The following is a 25,676-nucleotide window of genomic DNA, read 5'->3' on the forward strand; positions in this document are numbered from 1 at the left end:
GCATTCTATTACCCAAGCTATGTCAATTCATAATTCTAAATCTTTCTAAAGTATGAGATTAAAAATCACTTTTAGTGTATATATAAATTCTGCATGTTTTTTTGAGGTACGCGGGCCTCTCACTGTTGTGGCCTCTCCCGTTGCGGAGCACAGGCTCCGGATGCGCAGGCTCAGCGGTCATGGCTCACGCGGGCCTAGCCCCTCCGCGGCATGTGGGATCTTCCCTGACTGGGGCACGAACCCGTGTCCCCTGCATCGGCAGGCGGACTCTCAACCACTGCGCCACCAGGGAAGCCTAAGACTTTCCTTTTTAAAGAACCAAAAATAAACTCAAGACACGTTGGCAATACTGCCCCACCCCTAAACAAATTGATTACTCTTTTCACCTAAATCTTTAACAGTTATGGCAGCCAAAGATTTTGATAGTAATGAAAGTTTGTAAATTATATTTCAATCTCTTTTTCTGGAACCCAAAGTGCAGGATGCAGGGTTCTCCTAATCTTTCAGTAATGCTTCTCCTGTCAATAATTCTTCATTTTGTTTGGCAAAGGCAGTTTTTGAAATAAGTCTATTCTGATATACTGACATATAACAAAATAGCACCTGCAGGAATTGTGATACTTGGTTGGTGAGTCTGACAGGGTAAATTGCATATCCAGGCAACCGAGACCTTGAATAACAAAAAGCTCCATTTCCAGAGTCCCTGGTTGAATGTTTAATTAGATCAGCAAATTGTCCATCCACATCTGGTTGTTCATAAAAGCAAAACCCAACATTTGAGTACTCAATTCTAGCGTGAAGTGTTTACCATGGAAGCGAAAGCTGGAGCTTAAAAGGTAACAGTCATCAGAACTAGCCGGAGCAAGAAAAGAACCATCTGGCACATTTGCTAGATTTCCTTCTGTCTCCCAGGATGTGATTTGTCCCCAGCACTATCCTTATTTCACAAGTTTTCTCAGCTTCTCTGCAAAGCTTGTCACAACCATAAGACCACTACTTTCCACTGAGTCACAAACTCTTGGGCTTCCCTGGTGGCGCAGTGGCTGAGAATCCACCTGCCAATGCAGGGGACATGGGTTTGAGCCCTGGTCCAGGAAGATCCCACATGCCATGGAGCAACTAGGCCCGTGTGCCACAACTACTGAGCCTGCACTCTAGAGCTAGAGCCCACGAGCCACAACTACTGACCCGTGAGCCACAACTGCTGAGGCCCATGCGCCTAGAGCCGGTACTCCGCAGCAAGAGAAGCCACTGCAATGAGAAGGCCGTGCACCACAACAAAGAGTAGCCCCTGCTCGCTGCAACTAGAGAAAGCCTGCACGCAGCAACGAAGACCCAATGCAGCCAAAAATAAATAAATTTTAAAACTGAATAAACTAAAAAAAAGAAAGAAACTCTTGCAACCACAGGAGCAGAGTCAGAATCAAAATTCAAATGATAGCACGTATACTTTCAGACACATGGACATCTGTGCTGGTAAGTCCACCGACGTTCCTTTGGATTTGATTTTTCTGCATTGGAGGTGGCAGTGGTGAGTGTGGAGGGACATCATCATGACTCACTCTTGGGCTTTGCAGTGTGACATCTGAGGTGCCAATGAACAAGCCATACACAGACTTGTCCACAAAGATCTCTGGGGCAACGACTAGGTCCTGGTTTTCATTTTTGGAGAAAGAGTTCTCTCCCGCTTGAGAAGCAACTGCAGAAACTTCCATGGAAAAACTGTCCAGACAATAGGCGATGCTTCCAAAGCATACATCCCCCTCATTTCTAGGCACAGAATACCAAACGCAGTCTTGACGGGTAAGTCCAATAACTACAGGCACGTGTTCATTGTGGTGAAGACGCAAATCTCCATTCTGAGATTCTGAACTCTTTAATGAATTATTTTGTTCTCGGCACACAGTTTCAGGCTGAAGACTGTGAAAATCTTTTCAGACATCCTTACGTGTTGGATTTGGATTGGAAGAATGAACCAGGGCTTTGAATCTCACTTCCTCCATTTTGATACACTGCTCCTCAGAGTTTGTAGGTCAAGAGACTAAGGGGTAGGACTATAGTGATGATTGACGAGGAAAGTGGACCTTATTGGTCTTTTGAGCTCTCGCATCTTTAAAGACTATTGGTGCTGAGGAGAGGAAAACGTATCCTCATCTGGCAGAGCTCCCAGAGGGTGTGCTCCCCTTGCTTTTCTGCTTTTGTTCTGCAGAAAGCCGCCTTTTTAATGTACCCATTAGGCTTTCAGTCTTTGATCTATTTTGTTCTACCTTTTTCATCTTCCCTGTTGATATCACAGCTGGCCATGTCTTTACCATAGCAGCTACCAAATAAGGAATCATTTTTTCCAAACTCACTGGCTAGTGATGGTTGCTGTGCTACCATGAAATCAGTTTCTTTACTTTTATTTGGGCTCAAAGATTTCCGGAAGGTTTTAAAACGAATTTTCTTCGTTTTGAGTGGTTAGCTACTCCGGGGGGTGGGGGTCGATCCCTCTCTGGAATATTATCCCAAACATCTGGAGAGCCTGTGGCGCTACATCTAGGTATTTTTCCAGCTTCACTGAACCTTTGGAGCCATTTTCCAGCGGCAACTGCGTGGCGGCGGCAGCCAAAGCGTGTCTCCGGCTCCCTCGCCGAGCGCTGGCGCGACTGCTCTGAAGTGTGCGTTGTTTCAAGCCGCTAAATTGGTGGGCAATTTGCGAGACAGTAATAGAAAACGAATACACCATTAGCGGTATTATTACGGTGGCAAAGTTTGGGATTGCGGTGGAAGAAGCGGCTGGTTTATTTTAGGTGATTCTGAATTTACAATTGCCCACAAAAGGGAGAAAAACAAACAAACAGAAATCAGTGTGAAAGAGAACACACAAAAGCACCCCCATCAATGCCCAGGTCAGGCCTTCTTGGTCACCCTCCTCCAGCCTGAAGTGACTGTTCCCTCCTCAGATATTTATAGACAGTGATGTATTTTATCACTTTAATAATACTCTTCTGTTTTATGCTCTAGTGGCTTTTTGTGTCTACCTAACTGGGCTTCAATTTCCTTGAGGGCAAAGATCTTGTCTTGCTGATTTTTTTGTCTCCCACAGTGCCTTGCACTCTAGTAAATGTTACTTGATTGGCCAAAGAAGATGCATTTATCTGATAAGTCCTTCCAACTAAACCCTCCAGGTGCTACTGCTGGAAGGTACCTGGAGGGGGTTCTTGAGACTCCAACAGGAGTTTTTCCTTATTGAATCACTGTGAGCCCCACCACCCAGCTTTCCACAGCAGCGTCCTTTGACTCCTCTCAGGATGAGGAAACTTAGACCACAAGTATGGATGGGCCAAATAGCCTGCCTGGCTGGGAACATAATCTGGCATTTAACAAGAAGAAGAGTTTTACTTAATTAGCTAGCACCCACTAATCAGTAAGGCCTAAACATCTGCCAGTGGAATCTGAGAAGTCCGTTCTAAAAGTTGAAAAGCTGATTTTATTCACCACAGATGGAGCACTTCTGCCGGGGGAGGGGGGGAGCAGGGAGAAAAAGGTTTTACCAGTTAAATCAAATTAAGAGAAGAGGTTGGTGCCCAACTTCCAGGAGAGTTTGTGTAGTGAACTTCGTCTTTTTCACTGCATCTGACTCGTAATTATAGATGTGATAGAAGAAATGATCAATATTACAAATTTCCTCTGTGCCCATATCCATAATTAACAGTATATGAGCTGTCTCAAAGAAATTGAGGCAAAATTTGAGGACTTAAGGGTGTGTGTGTGTGTGTGTGTGTGTGTGTGTGTGTGTGTGTGTGTAGGCAGTTGGCTAGGTAGTAGAAACATTTTGAAGAAATTCACCGACTTGCTTTCTTAGATCAAGGACTTTTTTTTTTTCTTGGAAAAAAGAAGGCTCCAAGAGACACAACTTGTTGCCTCCATTGGTTTATAATTTCTTGCTGATGTGGCAAGCTACCTTAAATCCTTCCTGGAACAAGAGATGAGATACAAATTAATACCAATGTGACAAAATGTCCGAACAGTGGACTTGAAACTGCAGGAGATCATAAAGAACTGATTTGTTCAATAAGTGGAGCCAATTTAGTTTCAATCTCGACGTGTGGTTTAGGTAGATGGCAAATGAATCCATTTATCATTGTTGAGCTGCCTTGAGTTACATATCACTGATTGTACCGTTCTGCAGAGCTACGTGGTGGAAATGAAGTCACAACTCAGAAGAGTCATGGATTTTGAGGAATATGAATCGTCTTTAACATTTTTATGGCCGCTGCCTTTGGAGTGCAAACTCTCAGCATGTCCCCGAGTTATGAAGCATTTGCCATAATACTGTGGGCAAAACTATCCTGAACACCAAAAGGATTTGGAAATTTCGGGCTATATGGCCCAAATCTGAGATGCTTGGGTTCACTTGGCCCTGTGAAACTCTCAATCTTTTTCATCAAAGTGCTTAAATCAATGGCTGGAATCAGAATTAAGACGTGTTCTAATTGGAACCCTCTCTGCCATCGTTTTGAATTCCAGCCTTTGAAATATAACCATTTAAATTTACTTGCTCAGAATTGATTCATCAACCTTGTAACTATCCCTTTTTGTACGAATAAAGTTGATGAAACTTTTGTAGATGCCTTTGGTATTTCTATTAAAATCTACGTTCTTGGCTGGGTAGTGTACTATACTTTACCACTCTGCCAAAAATGTAGCCATCATGTGTATGTTTCTTTTTCATCTTCCGCTTCGCTAGTAGAAAACTTGGACGGTCCTGCCCCAGACAGTGCCCTAGCCGCGAGTCGGGTTGACAGGGTTGCTCGCATGCGCTCTCGACACAAATCGTGTTTGTCGCAATGGGCCCTGTGCGGAAGGCTACATAGGAAAGAGTGACTTTGATTATAGTCATTTTGATCACATAAGTGGTTACCGCGCTACTTCCGCGCTGGTACTTGATTGTAACAGAAAGTAGTTCCGGTCCGTGTTGTCTCGGCCGAGGAGCCGTCGCCGCCATTTCAAGACCGTGAGAGGTAGATGGCCAACCAGAGTTCCTAAGGTTCGGTTCCTGTACTGTTGCCGCCGCTTAAGCCTGCCAAAGCAGTGGTACGGCTGCTGCCCTCGTATTTGCTACCTCTAGAAACATTCTTGCCAGTAGTGGCGGCAGCGGGACTCAGTTACCCCCTTTTCGCACTCCCTCCAGAAGCTCCAGATGGCGTCTTCCGTGGGCAACGTGGCCGACAGCACAGGTACCGGTGTCTGTTCTACCTTGGCAGACGCCCCCTTGGGGTCTCGCGCCGTCCTTTGCCTCTCATCACTCCCTTCCCTCTAGCCATCCGCATTACATCAGTGGCATCGCTGAGCTTTTCGTCGTCTACCGGCATCCGATCGGGGTTTCTGCTGTCGTCCGTTCCTTAAACATTTCCTCTCGCTTGCTTGTTTTTTGCTTCCTTTCTTGCTTTGTAATCCTGTGCATTTTCTAGCCTTCTACTCTCTCGGGACGCTTCTTCCACACGTGCGCGCTTAGGATGTCTTGGAATGGACTGCATTGGAATCCCTACCCTTCTCGCTGCCTTTCACTTGCCTTCCCCGCCGTATTCTCTCCTAATTCAGCTCACCGCCCCCTCCTCTTCCCCCTCCACCCTGCTCCCCTTAGCCCAATTTGGTGGTCCTCTGTCAATCGAGGGCGCGGGTGCCGTTCCGAGGTAATCGTATCCTCACTTTGTATCACCCCAAGGACGGGGCACAAGCTCCTGGGTGTGCTTCGAGTAACCTCGACGGGAGGATTTTGAAGCAGCACCCCCCGGGCAGCGCCTTTCTGCTGTGTCTTCGGTTGAGTGGCCCCGGTTTCGATTGGAAATTTCCAGGGGTTCCTTTTGCCATTGCTCAATTCCACCCGCTGCCCCCAGCCTGGATTTCCCACCCTGTCCTCCTCCCTCCCCTCCCGCAGGGAGCCACACCCTTTCCTTCGCGAGGTTGCCAGCCCTGCGGTCCACTTCCTACCCTTGGGGAGAAACCACCCTGGTGCTGGGGCTTTGGCGTTGACCATCCTGCCCGCCAGTTTCTCGCTTTGTGTTACTTTCTCCCTGTATTCCTCCGCCGCCGCCGCCGCCTCTGGGTCTTCCATCCCCATTCTTTAGCCCGGTATCTCTTTATTCATAGGGGGTGTATTTTTTTTTAAGTTTTCATCCCTGCTTGAAGAGTTTGTAAAGCAACTGGAGTGTAGCTGCACAAGTGCAAGGCGGTTGCCCTTTTAGACAATTAGTCGAGAGTATTTGGTACTAAAATAAGGAAACAACCAAATTATAGGAGTGTCCTTCAGCTGCCTTTCCATATTGAGGCTATTTGGGGCGGGAGGGAGGGGGGATTGGGCTGCGGTTCTAAGGTTTCCCACGAGGTTATTTTTTTGTTGATTTCTCAGTTGAGATGTGTCAAGGGTTTTATTGTTTTTGAACATTTGTGCACTAAGAAGTGAATCTTCAATTGTTGTAGCCATGATTGTAGGTAGTGGGATTAGTTATTAGTCAGTGTTCCCCTCCCTCTCAGGGATTTTTAAAGATTTAAGATTCTGTCCTAGATTCTCCTGTACTACCTTGCCCTTTTCTACGTGTTATTTTATTTGAGGAAGTTGTCATATCGAGCGTTAAAATAACAGGCGGCCTTGAAAAGTTAATAATGTCTTAAAATAAGGAGCTAGGAAGTTCTAGAGGCTTGTCTAAAATGTGATTTTCTAGTTTCTCTCATAGATATAACCACCCCCAGAGTTGGATGCAGGTCTCTCTGCTCTTATGTTAGTGGTCAGCTAGCTGTGCATTCTGTTAGGAAATTTACTTTGCGTTCCTGTGAATACAGTTCGCTTGCCAGCTCTAATGATTGAGGGTCTAGGCTCAAATTTGAGCTTGTCACTCTGACCTTGGTAGAATTTAAGTAATTTGTACAAGGTTTCCCACGCTATCTAGTTAAAGTGGTGTGGTCAAATTCCCAGTAATGTATTATTAAGTAAGTATTTACAATTGATACTTAGGTAGCTTGTTGTTGTTTTCCCTCTCTGGGCTTTAGATGTATACCCTTTATCTTTATGTATCTGAACGAAGTCACTTACACACAGCAAAGTGCTTTCATTTGTTATTCTGTTGTGCTTTATCGAATGGTTTTATATTTTAGTGTTTTCCCATTTTAAAAAATCATTGCAGTTGTAGGTAACTGCTTGGTTTACACAGGGTTGTTTGCAGTGTCTTAATCCTTTAGTCAGTATCCGAGGTCTTTGGAAAATGCTAGTGTTAAACCAGTGTGGGTGGGATTTAGCTAATTTGGTCTCAATGTGAGTTTGGGATGGTAGAGGAGCAATGTAATCTTGGGTCTTTATTTAAAATGTTTGATGATCCCTTTAAATATTTTGGCTCTTGACAGATGAATTCATCTTGTTTACCAGCTGTTTTAAAAATAGCACCTTGACTTTTAGTTTTGGTTCCCCTATGCTTGTTTCTAGTGTTGCCCTTAAAGTAATTAAAAAATTAAGTTGTGAAATATACAAAAACAATATAATTGAGTTCACTATGCATATGGTGCCCCCAACCCAGGTTAAGAGATAGTTACCAGTACCCCACCCCCCACAGATCCAACCTAAAACACAGGACAAAGTATTAAGTTTCCCAGTAGGTTATTCTGACATTATTAAATCTATGTGACCTTGCAAATCACATGTTTTATATTTTGTTTTTCTGTGTTAACTAAGGTATGAGGAATAATATTTCATAAATCTTTAGATGCTACTTATGATTTGTAATTTAAAGATACAAAGTATTTTTTGTCATTATGTAATCTCCTTTGGAAGTAAATATTTCTGTCTGGTCTGGGAAAGAAAGTTAATGGGCGAATTCTAAAGATGCCGGTTCTGCACTTGATATTAACTTGGGGGTATCAGTAACGTGCAGAACACTCTAGTGCTTTACATAGTTTCAAGCATTTTCATCTTTAAGTTTAATATACCATATTTTTACATTTTTTTGTTTGCATTTCTAACTTTTTGTTTCCCCCCCCCCCTTCCCTCAAATGTTTTGATGATTCTCCAGAACCAACGAAACGTATGCTTTCCTTCCAAGGGTTAGCTGAGTTGGCACATCGAGAATATCAGGCAGGAGATTTTGAGGCAGCTGAGAGACACTGCATGCAGCTCTGGAGACAAGAGCCAGACAATACTGGTGTACTTTTATTACTTTCATCTATACACTTCCAGTGTCGAAGGCTGGACAGGTAGGAGATGTGGGGGTGATGCTGGTGATTGCTGCCTCTGGGTGCTAAGCTTGAAAAATGATACTTAAAATATTTGAACTTGAAATTTTTCCAGTACTGGGTTTCACCTGGAGCCACCAACGCACATCTGCTCTCTTGCCCACTTGTGACATGCCCAGCTGCCAGTTTTTCTTCCCTCCTTTTGTGGTTGTATTATCAGTATGACTAGGGACCTTTTCTAGTTCTTTCCACCTACGTCTGCTGCTTTTTAAAAACTCTGTTCAGGTAATTATTCTTAGTATACATCTGAGCATCCACTCTCACCTTTGTAAGATTTGTCAGCTTGAGGGACAGAAATGCTCAGAGGTGATGGTGTATATGCTGTGGTAGGAGGTGCATATGTGGTTCAAGTTGCAGATGCCATCAAGTCATTATGATGTGCTGCTTTTAGCTAATCAATTGAATTAATCAAAAGGGAGGAATCTGTGTTCTTATCCTTTTAATAAATTGTCATTTTGGCTTATTTTGACATTTAAAGGTGTGCGTAATTGAATCTTTTCAAGAAATGGAAAATGAGACTCACGCACATAGCATTTTTATTCTTGATCTTAACGATCATGGTTTACAATGAGGCAGTTTGGTAATGAGACTCTAGTTAAGAATTTTATCTCATAAGAAAAAAGAGTGTTCCAATTTGAAATCTGGAATGCCTCCACTTCTGAAAAACTTTGATTTCCAAAATTTTTCCTACTATGCGCTAGTTAAAAGATAATGTATTATTATATAACGAGCAATACACAGGATCTTCAGAAACTGAGTTGCATATGGGCCATACCTTCTTTCTGTAACATGCATACCCATGCATGAATACTTTTCCCCTTTTCCAGATCTGCCCACTTTAGTACTCTGGCAATTAAACAGAACCCTCTTCTGGCAGAAGCCTATTCGAATTTGGGGAATGTGTACAAGGAAAGAGGGCAGTTGCAGGAAGCAATTGAGCATTATCGGCATGCATTGCGTCTGAAACCAGATTTCATCGATGGTTATATTAACCTGGCAGCCGCTTTGGTAGCAGCAGGAGACATGGAAGGGGCAGTACAAGCTTACGTCTCTGCTCTTCAGTACAATCCTGTGAGTATAATTTTAATGGTTATTATTTTCCCTTCACAAAAGCCTAGAAAGAAACAGTTTGATACTTTAGACACAAATAGGTTTTTGCATGGAAAAAAGTCAAGAGTTTGGAAATGTTTTGTCTACTTAAAATGGTGAAATTGCTTTGACTCAGGTCTGTGTTATATTTTTAAAAAAATTATTTTATCTAGCAAGTTATTTGAGAGCATAAAAATTATCCTTATTGCAAGAAACTCTACATCTATCTTTATAATGCCCGTAAAAGTACAGAACACATGACATTGTTTCTTTGGGCTCTTTTGATTAAATTTGGATAACTTCTGCTATAACATGTTTGCAACGGTTAATTGATTTTCAAGGAATAGTGGAAGAAGGGCCTTAGTCTGTAATACAGAATAGTTAAGATGTCAATATATGGATCCGTGACATGAAAACTAGGCTGCAAATTTTTTTCCTCAATATTCTATCCTCTTTTCTTTCTACGTAATTAGAAGTGGTAGAATAGAGGTGATAGTATGCACACCAGGCTTTTGATTAGTTCTAAAAATTTTTTTGTCTAAATTGCAGATGTTTTCCTGGGAACGAGTGAGGCCCAGTTGGCAGACATTAAGTTCACAATGTGTCAGGGTTTCTGAAAGGTACACAGAAAAAGTAAGACTTGCCCTTAGAACTTTTGATGTAGTTAGGGAAATAAGATAGACATAACAGGAAAGTGATAAAAGGGAGATTATAGGAATCCAGAAAAAATTTAAGAATATGTTTTTGAGCTACGTCGTCAACATTTAGCTTTGCACCAACCCTTGAAGTGGTTAATAATTAACTATTATAGCTACCATTTATTGAAAGTCTACTATGTGCTCAGACATTGTGCCAATCAGACGTTGGTCTTTCTTAATGCTCACAGTGATCCTTCAAAGTAGATGGTATCTGTTCCAATTTTACCACTTAAAAACAGACTCAGGGGTTATGTTAACTTTCTTGGGATCAAACAGCTAGTAATGGTGAAGTGGATGTTAAAACCTGAGTCTGAATATCTTGAAAGCAAACATTGTAGAGAGAAGAAATAAAGGAAGCCCTTTTTTTTTTTTTTTTTGTGGTACGCGGGCCTCTCACTGTTGTGCCTCTTCCCGGACTGGGGCACGAACCCGTGTCCCCTGCATCGGCAGGCAGACTCTCAACCACTGCGCCACCAGGGAAGCCCAAGGAAGCCCTTTTTATCTGGGTACCCAGAGGGCATCCACCCCTCAAGGCAGCCCTTGAGCACAATTTGAAAACCATTCTGCTGTCCCTTATCCTTATTTTACAGGTGGGAAACTGAAGCTTAATATAGTAGTTTATGCAAAGATCTGAAATCACTTTTTATCATATCTATTAACAGTTGTTTTTTCCATTAATTTTGATTGTTAAATTTTAAATTTTATTTATTGCTTTTTGTATGGATACAGTGAAAAGTCTCCCAGCTACCCTTCTTGGAGGTAGCTGATGAAACTAATTTCTTATGTATCCTTTTGGAGATACTCAATGCATATATATGTAAATTTGAGTGACTTTTTGTAAATTTTATTGCAGTACCATCTAGCTAGTTACAGACAGTTTTAGGGAACCCTGTATGTGCTGCCACTGGGGCTTGGACCTTGTTCTTCCCAAGGCTCAGGGCTCACTTGTGTACCTAATTGTCACAGTAAATTCTTTCCCTTTATTAATTAAGGTTGGTTCCATCCTTCACTTGTTGATTACGTATACATTCACTTGTGCCCTCTTACACAGCCGTGGGCCCAAACATCTTGGAACTCTGATCCCCTTTGCTCAGGTTTCCAGTTGCCTACATGTATCGCAGAGCAGTCATTGCTGCTGACAGTATACCAAACTGTAGGAGTATGATGAGAAGGGAAAGCTAAAGTGGGAGACAGAACCATGCTTTTCAATATCTAACCTGTTAACAGGAAGCTTATCATTGTGCCCTACCAAAGAAGTAAGATAATACTAAAATAAATCATGGGACTACCCCTTGAAGGCATTGAACAGCTGTGCATTCCCATCTGGTTCTGTTTCTTCTAGTGGAAGGTGCTGCTGTATTTCTCTGTCTTTACCAGTAAGAATGAAAAAGGGACTGTGCCTACTGCCTTGATTTCACCTAAATGTACCGTAGTGATCATGTTTTAATTCATTTCAGGGTATCTAGTCTCAACTAGATTTAAGCTTACTGTCAAATGCCTGTGTCAATTCAGTACTGACAGAGAATCTTGAGTCTGTTCCTAGATTGTGCTCTTGTTGGCAGTGCATTGCTGGCCTGAATCACAGATGTAGTTGGCATTCTATGAAAAATAGTTAAAGAAACTCAGGTTATTTTGGTTTTGCAGTAGTGAAAAAGTAAAATGTTAAGGTGGTAGTCTTGGCAACCTGTTTTCAATAGTGTTTGTCTTTTTAAGTTAATGGTATGTCAGTTTAGAAGTTATTCTGTGACTTGATTATAGAAATTACTTTTAAGAAGTAGAGCTGTTTCATATTTTTACATTCTGAATTGGCTTCTGTAATATTGGGTGATTTAATAATTTCACTAAAATATTAGTCCATTGTATTTGAAGGTGCTGTTGCAGCTGGTAATCTTTCACATGATAACTCACTAGAGTTGCCCATGCTTGGCAATCCCTTTTATGAATTATGTATAAAATGTTCTTTGTAAGATGGCTATAATACTGAGTTGCTCTAAGGAACTCTGTTTCTGAGTCTATAGGTTTTTGAACCATTGCTTCTGTTTTGATTGTGGATGCATAGCACTGAGAGCTACTGGCATCCTGACCATCACGTGTTACTGTCATGTTATTTGTTACTGATAACGAGTCTCAGTCATACAGCTAAACTGTAGAAAACCTTATACAGTCATCCCTAGGTATCTGTGGGGGATTGGTTCTAGGACCCCCCCACGGATACCAAAATCTGTGGGTGCTCAAGCCCCTTATAAACAGTGGTGTAGTACAGTTGGCCCTCAGAGTCCACAGTTTCTGCATCTGCAGATGCAGAGGGTCGACTGTATTTCTGTCCCTCTCTGCTCTGCTTTTTGTAAGTTTGCTGTGCAAATGTCACATTTAAATACTTGAGTGCTTATTGTGTGTACAGTGCTTTGTTAGGAATTGGGGAGATGTGTTGTGGGGGGAGCTGTGGATTATAATATGAGACAGGACCTGACCCATAAAGGAAAAAAGGTGTAAGCTCCTCAGATGATTATTCTTAGGGAGTATTAATCAGAAGATTTTCTCGAGTGGATCCTTATAACCTAAGCATTCTGTAGGAAGGTAAATAGCAAGTAGACTTCCTTGGCTGAAGTGGTGAGTCAAGTAGTAACAAGAAGTGAGCGTAGTAGAGGAGAGTCAATTGGAAGATTGAGAAAGAATAGAGGCTGAGGAGTTTGAATTTAATTTGAGAGGCAATTGAGAACTACTGTAGGCTTTAATCAACCTGATTTTATTTCGTGTGTGTATATAGATGTTGTGGGTGGGGGTGGGGGGACTCTAGGAGGAAAGGCGGGAATAAGTGCTATCTCAGGAAGGGTTGTTATACAGCAGATTCTTACTCATTTCCATCTCCTTAACCTTTATTCATACTATTTTCCCTTGTCTGCAATGTCTGCCTCCTTTGTCTGTTAAAACCATACTCATCCTTTAAGGCCCGGCTTAAAATTTCTTCCTTGAGTTCATTTCTTTACCACTATGTGGCTATTTAGTATGTACGTGTTTTGTCTTTCCACATAGGTTGTAAGCCCTTTGAAGATGAGGATTCTATTAATTTATTTCCCTACAGTTCCAGGCATATTGTTGAATTGAATAAAGGTTTACATAGAAGATATTAACCTAGGAATGGATACAATGGGCCGGGTTTGAGAATTGTGATTCTCTTAGCAGATATTGTTTAGATGTGACTAATGAAGCAGAACTGATGTCTCAGGTTTTGAACTTTGGGGAGAATAGTGGTATCCTTGAATTTTCTGGAAATTAGTTATTCATGCATGAAGGCTTGGATTTCCAATGGGAAAATTGGATTTCACTATTACACTTAATATGATATGTTTTACCTTTTTCTAAAACTGCCTTATTGATTATTTTATAGTGATCTTGAAGATAATCTATTTTTAACTGTGGGCATTGTGTTAACTTGATTTAGTATGCTGTAATGGGTCTAGATGATATAACTAAATATAGATACATACACTGTCAGTACTTGGATGGCATGCATCCAAGAGTTTATAGAAACTAGAGGGTAAAATTATGCAACAGTTGGCTAAGATGTATAACCCATTAGGGTCATTGTTGGAGAATTATTGCAAGACTTCTGATTATTATGGCTCAGAAAAGGCATAGGAACTGGTAAAAGTCCAAAGATGTATAACCACGATAATGAGATATAGTAGAAGGAGTTTGTTTGAACAGATTGGATTGTTCAGTCATGGTCTGCCAAAACATAGCGGTAGCCCTTAAAGTTTAGGGGAAAAAAATCATACAAAGTAGATAGCAAGATTATAGAATTCATTACTTCTGAGAGTATAAATAGGGTTGAAAAATACTTAGACTCATTAGAGGATGCTAAGTCTGTAATAAGATTAATGATACCTATGAGGATTAGTATTAGCCTTTTGTGCTTGAGGTCCCTGGAGACCACCACTTTCTCCCAAAACACTAGTCATTGCTCCATGGACAGACAGATCAGGAAGCTCATGGAACTGACTCAGGATGGCCAACTGTAAGGGTGTTCTGTGGCAGCCTATTCTTTGCTGGCTGACTTTTTGTTCACTTGGATGGGTGATAATATACAATCACAAAAGCTGTTTATCAATAAAATTAATCACCTGATTGTGGAAACCATAATACAGTTGCACATAGAATAGTATATATGATGATACTTTGGCACAGTTGACAAAATTTCACTTTCTAGGACTTAGTATAAGGCTCTTCCACACGTGGAACAGTTTGGAATGATAAGCTTCCTCCTTATTGCCATTGTCTTTGCTTGTTGACTGATAAGGCAAACCAAGGACAAATAAAAACTTAAGCTCACTGTTCTGATGTGTCTTTCATACTGATGAACGGACTGGTGAGTCAGATGACTAGCAACACAATTGTGCTGCTAATAAAAAGCCGAGTCGACTGCTTTTCATTATTCGCCCACTCAACTCTAATGGCAGTTAATACTAATGAGTAATCTAGTGCCAGGTGCCAGGTGCCAGGATTAAAGCTTTGGTTGGATGGTAATCCTTTTGTCTAATAGTGAAATGAAGTCAAGTTTTCTACATACGTCTGACAGCCTAAGGGTAGGTTTGCCAATAACTAATCACAGCTAAATCCTTTTTTCCACTATAGAAAATTTTTGACCCTCGATATAGTAGTGGTTCATCATAACCTTGAACAAAATAGTTGAACAAACATTTGATGCTTTTTTTTTTTTTTTTTAACGTGACTAACATTTGGGGAGAGGAGAAGCTATAGCAAGGCCCATAGTCTTTTATCTGAAACTGGTGGGATCAAATGCATCATAGAATTCAGAGTTTTTAGGATTTTAGAAAGATGATAATACCATATATGACTCCCAGGTGTGTCTGGAGCAGCACCTTCTAGTAAAACACATTTATATTTCTGCAGCAGAAGGTATGCATATTCACATTAAGTGGGGTCAATAAGTTCTGTAAATAACTTCATGGCAGTTCAAGTCAGATTTAATCATCAAATGAGTTTTTAAAATTTTTTGGAATTTGGAATTGAGGATGGAGGGGATTGTGTTCCTCTTCTTAAATTGTCAAGCAGTCTCTCTAGTTGACAATAAAATGATGGAGCTAGATACGTAAAAGTAATTTCAAGATATCTTTGGTTGACAAAGCAGAGTATAATTAATGACAGAGTATCTCTGGGTTTCTAGGATTTGTACTGTGTTCGCAGTGACCTGGGGAACCTGCTCAAAGCCCTGGGTCGCTTGGAAGAAGCCAAGGTAGGTGTTTGATAGAACACATTTAAACATCAGTGTTATGGATACTTGTACTTTTTGCCAAGTCTTCAACTCTTCATTGAGCTATCTTCACAAAACAGTCCTATGAAACTGAGGAAAACTGACGGCATGAATCGCCTCAGACTAGAGCAGGGCCAGGATTTGGCATATCTGTTCTAAATCTGGGGGTAAAGCAAGAACCTGAACATTTTGGAGCCTTTCTGCTGAGCTAGATCATCTTTATAACAGCGGGCTCCGTCATGATCTTATGTGGGAATAAATAACATTCCTTCAAATCTGAGGCTTGCCTGCTGGTGACAAGCAGAGCGCCTGTGATTTGGCTCAAGACTCCTATATGATGCAGGTGCCATTGAAAACGCTGCTCTTCTAAGTCCTTTGTGGCTTGTAAGTGGAGAAGAATTTCATCCAAATGTTACCCTGTAATACTGGCATTTAAAATTCTTATTTAACCTTCCTCCCTTCATCTTCCTCACCCTTTTTACAGTGGAAGAAAGGCTGTTAAATGATTGCAAATTAATAATTGGAACATCCTGCCCCTTCTTGTCCTCACTCCCTTCCCCAAGTTCCTTTTCCTCTTTTCCAATCCTAGTTGTCTACCTTCTTTTCTTCTTACTTCCTTCTTTTATTCCTCCCCATCCCACCTCCTTTAAAAAAAAAAGTCAGAAGGACAAAGCTGGTTTGTTTGGGAAATGGACTGATCGAAAGAAAACTTGCCCAAGTGGAAAGGTGGCTTTTAGCATTCTGTGTTTCCAAATAAAGAATTTGAACACCAGGTTGGGTTATTAAAGCTTTTGGTATAATTTTAAATTAAATTTATAAATGAAATTGTCTTGTTACAAGCCACCTTACGCAACCGCGCTGCAGGGGTGAGGAGTGGGGAGAAACCAGAATGCTTCTGAAACTCCCACCTGTTGCTCTGAGCCCCACGCGCATGCTAATACGTGGAGTGTATGCGCAGCGTAGCTGTCTGTTTGACTGCTTCATCCAGGGAGGGAGAAGGCTTTTCAGCACCATATTATGTTAAAAGGCACTAGTTTTAAGTGCATAGCTCATAAATTCTACTGACACTTTGGATTAACCTTATGTAGGTTTCCAGCTAATGAATTGTAATTGATTTCAGTCTTAGCTGATAAATCTAATTGGTAATTTATAGAACAAATATTTGATAAGCTTCTATTAATTGTCACCCCACCAAGCGGACAGCTAACATGAATTGCACTTCACTGCAGCTTTAGAGATCGGTTTAGGCTGAGACATTGCGCCTGCCTTAGGTTGCTGACTTCTTTATTTCAGAGCTCTGGAGACACCTAGTTTGAAAAATGTTATTCTGTTTTTGTGAGAACTTAGTGAACAAGAAAATACTCTTGAGTGAAATGCAATGTATTTCTTTTGTAATCAGTGCATTTGAAAATTCAAGCCAGCATATTCCTAGTAGATGGAAGCAAAATTAAGTTGTCTTTGTAGAAAATGAAGAGCCTTTCTTCCAGCAAAAATCCCTGCTGTATGCAATAGCCCTGATTAACCCTCTCCCTTCTGCATGTTTCCCATATTACAGACTTGAGACTGTCCTCATTCCCATATGTAATAGACATCCAAAGAATTTCAATTGCTTTGTTGAACTTTTACTAATGATCTTGTTTTTATTTTCTCTCTTGTTTTTGGTTTTTCACCATTGATATTGTATTTAGAAGGTTTCAGGTGGGTGAAACCTCCTATTCCATGCGTAAGGTGCCTCGCTGAAGGGAGCTCGAGGCCTGGATCTAGGGCAGACACACACCTCCTCCTCTTCCAGCAAGGAACGCACCGAAAAGTCACATGATGAGAAATATGGTAACGGGTTTGTAACTGCCACAGCAAAACAATTTGCCTCCATGCCTGAATCTTCTGTCTTGTGGCTTCAGAAACAGCTTAAAATAATTTTATTTACAAGCAAGTTATGTAAGAGAATGTTTTATACTATAGCCACAATTCTGTCAAAGATAAGTAAAAGTTAATTGATATTAAAAATTATTAGAAATAATTTACTAGTAAAAGCTTCTAACTCTTCTTGTTGTTCATTTTTTCCTTTTTTCTTCTTTGTTTGGATTGCAGCATTCTGCTCTTCTGATGATGCGCTGTGACCCTGCAGTAGCGCAAAGGCTGCGCAGCGTTAATGCGCAATGCGTGCGAATGAGCCCCTGTGAACGGTTGACTAGATGAGTAATCTGATTGACTGGCTCCCTCAGTCCTATTTTGTAGCCTTTTTGGATAAAATTGGGTTTTAACATACCTCGAGTCCAACTAATCTCATTAAACAAATATTCTCTATGGGCCTGTCTAGTAGATTAATGGATCTGGTTGGCCGTTTGCTGCGTCTAGGGGTATTCTATGTAGCGCAGCAGTTCGCAGCGATTGCGCAGTGCGATGCTGTTAGGTTGCGCAAGCGATGTTTGCGCTCGCATTACAGGGACCTCAACCTAGGTGCAGTCCTGTCATACGAGGTTTCAGCTTCAGTCCCCCTTGGGAGACGGGCATTGTGAGGATGTGACTTATAGCCTGGCCTTATGATATCTGGCTTGTCAGAAAAACATTTTCCTCCTCAGTAGCATAGTTTTGATGTTAGTGAGGAACATTATTGTTTATTTAGAGCAGCATTTCCCAAAATGTGTTTTATAGGTATTCTCATAAAATGTCCAATGAAAGAAGAGTTCCATGGTCAACTAAGTTCAGGGAACCGTGTATATACTATTAAAGGCTTAGGGAAGTCCTGTAGTCAAGAAACCTGTTTTCTGTTTTCCTAATTTATTTGATCGTGAAATCTTTTTTTCCAGTGATAACTATTAACACATCTTAGAACAGACTTTGGGAAACTTGGGTGGGGGAGGAACTTAGCCTTAAGTGGCACCTTCCAGATAACACTTGAAAACAAGAGCAAGAGCCCTTAGGTGTTCAGATAAGAGAAGTCCAGCATAGAGTCTTAAGGCAACTGACTTCCCGGTTTAAGTCCCCAGTGTAAGGGTTGGTCATTGGTTGGCAGAACTGAACATGGTGGTTTGCACCTGGGTTCTGGTGGCGCAGGCGCAGGAGCAGCCAGCTGTGGCAGCGCATTAGTTTTGGCGCAAGCGAGCCTATGCTGCAGGGTCACTTTTGGCTGGTCAGAGAAGGAATAATGATATCACCTTCTTCCCCCCTCCCCCAATCTTTTTTTTTCCCCTTTATAAATTTTCCCCTTTCCCTTTACCTCCTTCCCCTCCCATCTTCTTTCATTAACCCCTCCTAAGGCATGTTATTTGAAAGCAATTGAGACGCAACCGAACTTTGCAGTAGCTTGGAGTAATCTTGGCTGTGTTTTCAATGCACAAGGGGAGATTTGGCTTGCAATTCATCACTTTGAAAAGGTTAGCCGTTAAATTAATAATTGGTATTTTTGAAGTGCTTATGTATGCAGGGTGTTTCTACTAGAACTAAATAATAGGCCTTTACTTAATCAGTCACATAATATCTTTGTTTCTCTGACAGTATTGCAGCATTTGCTGGATGGTATATGGCAGTTTCCAGTTTAGCATTGAAAATGTACTTTAGTAATTAAAAATTCTTTTTTTAAACGGGCAGCTTTACTGTAAAGAAGCAGAGTTTCTTGGTGAAAAGACTGATTCCAGATCTGGGGCAGGAAATGTACAAAAATAATCTGGAGTGCCTTGTTGTGCCAGAAAGCAAGGAAGTTTTGATATATTTATGTCAAAAGGACTCAGGAGGCAACTGGAAGAGGCTCCTACTGGCTAAAGATGGGAGTTGAGCATCAATGGGAATAATAACTGAACTATATTGAAACTTATCAAATACATTTAAGTTCATGAGTATAATTATACTAAGAAGAAATTCATGGGTCATCTTTGGAAGATAAGGAGCAACTCATTTTGAGAACTGGTTAAACAGTTGTCCTCTCTCTCCTGTATGAACTGGACATCAGGGTAACCCAGTAGTTGATGGGGGAAGTTTCTCTTTATACAAGTGTTCCAGCTAATAAATGAAGTAGGAATGATAGAATCAGAGTATAACCAATAATAAATTTAGGCATTTATCAGTGGCAAAAAAAAAAGAGACACAACCAGACATTTTGTACCTTGTCATAGAAGTAAATACTTCCACCAGTGAAGTAGCCTTGCAAAAAGAGCAAAGAACCCAAATCTGATTAGGCTTGTAGTTCTACCAATTTACAGGAAATACATGGGACAGGGAAACATAATAAGCACATTAAAGGACACCATAGGGGTGCAGTCAGCAAATTCAAACTATGGGAAGCTGTATAGGACAGTGATCTGATTTCTTCAACAAATTACAGGGATAAAAATGAAGATTTAAATTAAACTTTTAATTTAAAAGATTTAAAGAAACTCAAAAAGACATGTTAATTGTATGGGTCTTATTTGGATCCTCAATCAAAGTTAATCAGAAATTGGACCACTGAATGGATATATGATATTAAGGAATTGCTGTCACTTTTTTAGGTGTGATATTGGTATTGTAGTTACGTTAGGAGGAAAAAGTATTCCTGTATTGTCCCTAAAAATTTTCAAATGAACTGATATGTCTGGGATTAGCTTCAGAATGATCTGGGAAGAGGGCGAGTTAGGTTGGAATATAGATTAAATAAAATTGAATATGATTTTTTAATTGTTGAAGCTGGGTAATGGAGACTTGGAGGCTATATTCCTGTGCTTTGGTATATATTTGAAATTTTCCATAATAAAAAAATTTGGGGGGTGGACATCTATTACTGTAGACAGTCTATGTAAGTTAAGTGCAGCAGAGTTGCCATCTAAGTGAAGAGGAATGTTCTTAATGAGTCTTAAATATATTCACAGTTACTCATTACCTTTACCTTTCAGTATTTCAGTTCAGGTTTCCATTCATTACACTATAGGAGTACCTACTCTCTTGCTCTGTGGTTCTCCTTGGTTGCACATGAGGAGCTTGTAAAAGATATGGATATCCTGGCCCCGTTTTCAGAGGGTCTGATTTAACTGGCCTGTGATGGAACCCAGGCTCCATTCAGGAGGTGAATTCTAATATACTGCCAGTGTTGAGAATTACTGCTGTAGGTATATCTGGTCATATTTTAAGACAGCTTCAGAACTATCTGAATGAACCATTTAATGGTTAGTATCCCCTTGAAGTAATGTATCTTACTGAGTATACAGCTCTAATTACATATCTTACTAAGGTCTGAGTATACAGTTGTAGTTACTGAGGTATGTATTTCCTTATTCAGTTAGAGCTTGCTGCTTCTTCCTGCCATTATTTTTTTAGAAGAGCTAGGCTGATTAATTGAGAATAAAATGGGGCCAACCATGAGAAGTGTTCAGCTCAATAAAATTGGAGCAGACCCAATTTAAAATTTTTCCCTTCAGGATACATTTTGCTCTTACATTACATGGGAAGTTATTTTGGTAACATTGAGATTTGTGAATAATGAGTGGGTACTAAAATAATTGGGTTTTAAAAATGAAAGAAATAAGATTTAATTATACTAGAAAATGTAATTGGAGGTCTAAAATTATCTCAGACTAAAAACTTGTAATTGGGAAGTTAATCTGAAATCCTAACTTGCTCTAAGTAACTGTCTTGCAATTTTTAGGCTGTCACCCTTGACCCCAATTTTCTGGATGCTTATATCAATTTAGGAAATGTCTTGAAAGAGGCACGGATTTTTGACAGGTGAGGGAATGTTCTATTTGGAGTTTTTGTTGTATCAACACTTGAGAGTTTGGACTGAAATTATCACAGTGGGTCACTGAAATACACTTTCCTTTTCTACTATGTTACTTTCCCTCGCTCAGGCCTGCTGTATTACCTTTTATTATAGGTTTATTGTTGCCTGACTTCATTGTTGGCTTTTCACGAAGCCATTATCCTTCTCACTAGGAGTTTAGTTGAAATTTCCTTTATTGTAAAACTATAGAAATGGTTATCTTTTAGACTAAATTATTCCTTCTGTCTGATTCAGAAAGCTAAGTAAATCTGACTTTTAACTTTTTGTTGCTGTTGTCAAAGGAAAGTCTGTTTCTTATGGGGGTATAGAAAATTTTTCAGTGTAAAAATACATTTTATAAAGGTGCAACTTTGATTTTTGAGGTTAAGTATAGTATGGCATGAATTAATTGTAACTAGTTATAATTGATATACTTTGATATGGTATAGAATGAAATAATTGTAACAAAGCATCCATTAAAAGTTAGTTGCATTGTGTGTGTGTGTGTTTCTGTTTATAGAGCTGTGGCAGCTTACCTTCGTGCCCTAAGCTTGAGTCCAAATCATGCAGTGGTACATGGCAACCTGGCTTGTGTATACTATGAGCAAGGCCTGATAGATCTGGCAATAGACACCTACAGGCGAGCTATTGAATTGCAACCACATTTCCCTGATGCTTACTGCAACCTAGCCAACGCTCTCAAAGAGAAGGGCAGTGTAAGGATTTTTATTCAGTCTCTTTCTTTGTTACCTGATGGCATTAAAAAAAAGTCATTTTTGTACATATTGTCATTAAATATTGAGGTGGTAAATTGTTTAATTTTGGAGTTGTAGATGAGAGGAAGAATAGCAAAAATACCTGTTTTCTGGAATATTACCAGCCATTAGGCTTAACTAAGCAATTGTTAGAATAATATCAGTGGTGACTCTGTGATTCCTCTGTATAGGTTTTTGAATAGTTTGTTTTGTTTTTTAGGTTGCCGAAGCAGAAGATTGTTACAATACAGCTCTGCGGCTGTGTCCCACCCATGCAGACTCTCTGAATAACCTAGCCAATATCAAACGAGAACAGGGAAACATTGAAGAGGCAGTTCGCTTGTATCGTAAAGCATTAGAAGTATGTTGAGGGTGGTGTGGCTGGGTATTTTGTCTGTGTGATAGTAGAGGGAAGGCAGTTAAGTTTGCCATGTCATCCACCTCTTTTGTAAAAGTAGATAGTGGGTGAATCATTCATTGAACCAGTAATTGAGTACCTAAGGTATGAGTGAGGTCCTGTGTGACATTCAAGAAAATCCTTAACATTGAATTTGTTATTTTATGGGTAGATAAGATCGGCACAAAAAAATTTAAACAGTAAGCTAGAGTTCAAGAAGAGTTACCAGTAAATATATAATTTCAGTACCTGATGGCTGTAATGTTGGTTGGTAGGTGTGGTAGGAGTTTTGAAGAGAGATGCTAGAGTTACCAGCATAAACTAAGATGAGGAGAGGTCTACCTCATCATGTTTTGAAACACAGAGAGGTATAAAAGAAAGGAAGAGGTAGAACTTGAACTACTTGGCTTTGAAGAATGAGTAGACTTGGAGAAGGTGGAGAGAAGTGTAGGGATATAAAGGTGCTTGAGCGAAGTTCTTGTTGTGGTAAGTTATTACTGCTGTTTTAGCAGTTATTTTTTTTTTAAACCTCAGTTATCATCTTGAATCTTTTTTTTTTTTTTTTTTTTGCGTTGAATCTTTATAGGTCTTCCCAGAGTTTGCTGCTGCCCATTCAAATTTAGCAAGTGTATTGCAGCAGCAGGGAAAACTGCAGGAAGCTCTGATGCATTATAAGGAGGCTATTCGGTAAGAGACTCACAGCCTTATTTTTTTCTTCTAAGTTTTTAAATGTTTGGCATTTGGCACATTTGGTATGTGGGACTTTTAATAAAAGCAGACTAACTTAATATTACAGGGGGGTTAAAGGTTTTTGTACTAGAGAAATAAAATCTTTGTCCTCTCCTTTAGAATCAGTCCTACCTTTGCTGATGCCTACTCTAATATGGGAAACACTCTAAAGGAGATGCAGGATGTTCAGGGAGCCTTGCAGTGTTATACTCGTGCTATTCAGATTAACCCTGCATTTGCGGATGCCCACAGCAATCTGGCTTCCATTCACAAGGTACTATTTTTTATATATATTTTATTACAATATATGCATCTTAGCACCTAATGTTTTTAATTTTAGGAAAAAATTTAACCATCCCACTTTATTTATTTCCAGGATTCAGGGAATATTCCAGAAGCAATTGCTTCTTATCGCACTGCTCTAAAGCTTAAACCTGATTTTCCTGACGCCTATTGTAATTTGGCTCATTGCCTGCAGGTAAAGAATAATGGGCCAGTAATTGGCTTTCAGGGTTGTAATCACTTTTTAATTGTATGTGCCATATTAATCCAAGCTTGGCTGGAGACACTGTTTTTTAATGGGTTATCTGACATTACTTTAGGCCAAAGACACATAGGATGTTAAGTCTTGGAGTAAGGTTTTCTGGATAATAACTTCTTTTTGCCTCCTCTAGATTGTCTGTGATTGGACAGACTATGATGAGCGAATGAAGAAGTTGGTCAGCATTGTGGCTGACCAGTTAGAGAAGAATAGGTTGCCTTCTGTGCATCCTCATCATAGTATGCTATATCCTCTTTCTCATGGCTTCAGGAAGGCTATTGCTGAGAGGCATGGGAACCTCTGCTTGGATAAGGTACGAGTCTTTCATTTTAATCTTTTCGTTGTAAAGTAAAACACAGATACAGAAAATTACATGAATCAAATTTATGGCTTAATTAGTTATCATAAGGTGTTTACCACCCAAGTTGAGAAATGAAGCTTCGTGAGCCAGCCCAGAAGCCCCCCTCCCATTGTGTCCTGTCTTGATCATAACCCCTTCCATTCTATAAGGTGGAATCCTTAACTGAAATACTTAACAGTAGGCTGATGGTGTTTTCCTTTAATTTTGAAACCATAGTTTTTATAAAGTGTTTGGTATTTTCTACTCACCTTTGAGAATTAGAGCGGTACTTGATCAAAGGTGGGAATTTTCTCAGCAGAATAGAGCAGAGTGCTAGGTGTAATTGTGTTTTTAAAAAATGCTTCCCTACAGAATTTTCTAAAATGCAGGGTTTGTCATGCTCTTCCCACTCTGCTTCCTTCCTACAACTTTAACTTGCTTGGGCTACTTCATAGGCCTCAGGAACAGGTCAAAGTATGAAGCATATTATACAAATTGCTAAGGTCGTATTAGACTGGTTATATGAATTAAAGAAGTATTCTGGGCATACCATTTCTAACAGGTATGCTTTTAGTCGGTTTTCCTAGGTGAAAATTTACATATAGACTCAACTTTACTAACAAGCACTGAATTCCATTGGTAGATAAATGTCCTTCATAAACCACCATATGAACATCCGAAAGACTTGAAGCTCAGTGATGGTCGACTGCGTGTAGGATACGTGAGTTCTGACTTTGGGAATCATCCTACTTCTCATCTTATGCAGTCTATTCCAGGCATGCACAATCCTGATAAATTTGAGGTAAGACTAGTGTTGCTCTAGAGTCGCTATTTATAAAACCAAACAAACCCACAGTGGTAGCTTTATAGTCACCTTTAGGTGTTATTAAGCCCAGTGTCTTTTGGAAAGATTTGAGCCAAGGTTATTAAATATACTATGTGCTGCCTTTCAGGTATTCTGTTATGCCCTGAGCCCAGATGATGGCACAAACTTCCGAGTGAAGGTGATGGCAGAAGCCAATCATTTCATTGATCTTTCTCAGGTATGTGAAACTCCTTATACTTACAACTTTCTTTCTTTTTAGAGTCCTCTCTCTCTTTTTCTTGATGAGTCTGGCTAATGGTTTATCAATTTTGTTTATCTTCTCCGGGAACCAGCTTTTAGTTTTATTGATCTTTGCTATTGTTTTCTTTGTTTCTATTTCATTTATTTCTGCTCTGCTCTTTATGATTTCTTTCCTTCTGCTAACTTCGGGTTTTGTTCTTCTTTCTCTAGTTCCTTTAGGTGTAAGGTTTGATTATTTATTTAAGGTTTTTCTTGTTTCTTGAGGTAGGATTGTATTGCTATAAACTTCCCTCTTAGAACTGCTTTTGCTGCATCCCATAGGTTTTGGATCATCGTGTTTTCATTATCATTTGTCTCTAGGTATTTTTTGATTTCCTCTTTGATTTGCTCAGTGATCTCTTGGTTATTTAGTAACGTATTGTTTAGCCTCCATGTGTTTGTGTTTTTTACATTTTTTCCCCTGTAATTAATCTCATAGCGTTGTGGTCGGAAAAGATGCTTGATGTGATTTCAATTTTCTTAAATTTACTGAGGCTTGATTTGTGACCCAAGATGTGATCTATCCTGGAGAATGTTCCATGCGCACTTGAGAAGAAAGTGTTATCTGCTGTTTTGGTATGGAATGTCCTATAAATATCAATTAAATCTATCTGGTCTATTGTGTCATTTAAAGCTTGTGTTTCCTTATTAATTTTCTGTTTGGATGATCTGTCCATTGGTGTAAGTGAGGTGTTAAAGTCCCCCACTCTTATTGTGTTACTGTCGATTTCCTCTTTTATAGCTGTTAGCA

The 25,676-nt window shown here is 40.0% G+C and overlaps 1 protein-coding gene and 1 pseudogene across 6 annotated transcripts in view; one reads left to right on the plus strand and one right to left on the minus strand.

The window, feature by feature from the left end:
* Positions 1-503: 503 nt before the first annotated feature.
* LOC116747098 lies at positions 504-2,728 on the minus strand (annotated as a pseudogene).
* A 2,227-nt stretch (positions 2,729-4,955) lies between these two features.
* OGT (O-linked N-acetylglucosamine (GlcNAc) transferase) overlaps positions 4,956-25,676 on the plus strand; it is a 37,724-nt gene continuing 17,003 nt past the window's right edge. For 2 of the 6 annotated variants that reach the window (XR_004347972.1, XM_032619059.1), the window contains exons 1-14: positions 4,965-5,222; positions 8,046-8,226; positions 9,093-9,336; positions 15,241-15,309; positions 18,588-18,704; positions 20,945-21,024; positions 21,579-21,774; positions 22,034-22,174; positions 22,797-22,897; positions 23,060-23,213; positions 23,316-23,417; positions 23,614-23,793; positions 24,464-24,622; positions 24,774-24,863. Coding sequence is in view for 5 of the 6 variants with exons in the window: in XM_032619059.1 (XP_032474950.1) it covers positions 5,186-5,222; positions 8,046-8,226; positions 9,093-9,336; positions 15,241-15,309; positions 18,588-18,704; positions 20,945-21,024; positions 21,579-21,774; positions 22,034-22,174; positions 22,797-22,897; positions 23,060-23,213; positions 23,316-23,417; positions 23,614-23,793; positions 24,464-24,622; positions 24,774-24,863 (1,851 nt within the window). In the remaining variant the exon portion in view is untranslated. Of the gene's footprint in view, positions 5,223-8,045; positions 8,227-9,092; positions 9,337-15,240; positions 15,310-18,587; positions 18,705-20,944; positions 21,025-21,578; positions 21,775-22,033; positions 22,175-22,796; positions 22,898-23,059; positions 23,214-23,315; positions 23,418-23,613; positions 23,794-24,463; positions 24,623-24,773; positions 24,864-25,676 lie in introns of all 6 variants that reach the window. The other 4 variants (XM_032619055.1, XM_032619058.1, XM_032619057.1 and 1 more) reach the window with 3 other exon arrangements.

This window comes from Phocoena sinus, chromosome X (assembly GCF_008692025.1).
Source record: "Phocoena sinus isolate mPhoSin1 chromosome X, mPhoSin1.pri, whole genome shotgun sequence".
In the NCBI taxonomy this organism is placed as follows: Eukaryota; Metazoa; Chordata; class Mammalia; order Artiodactyla; family Phocoenidae; genus Phocoena; species Phocoena sinus.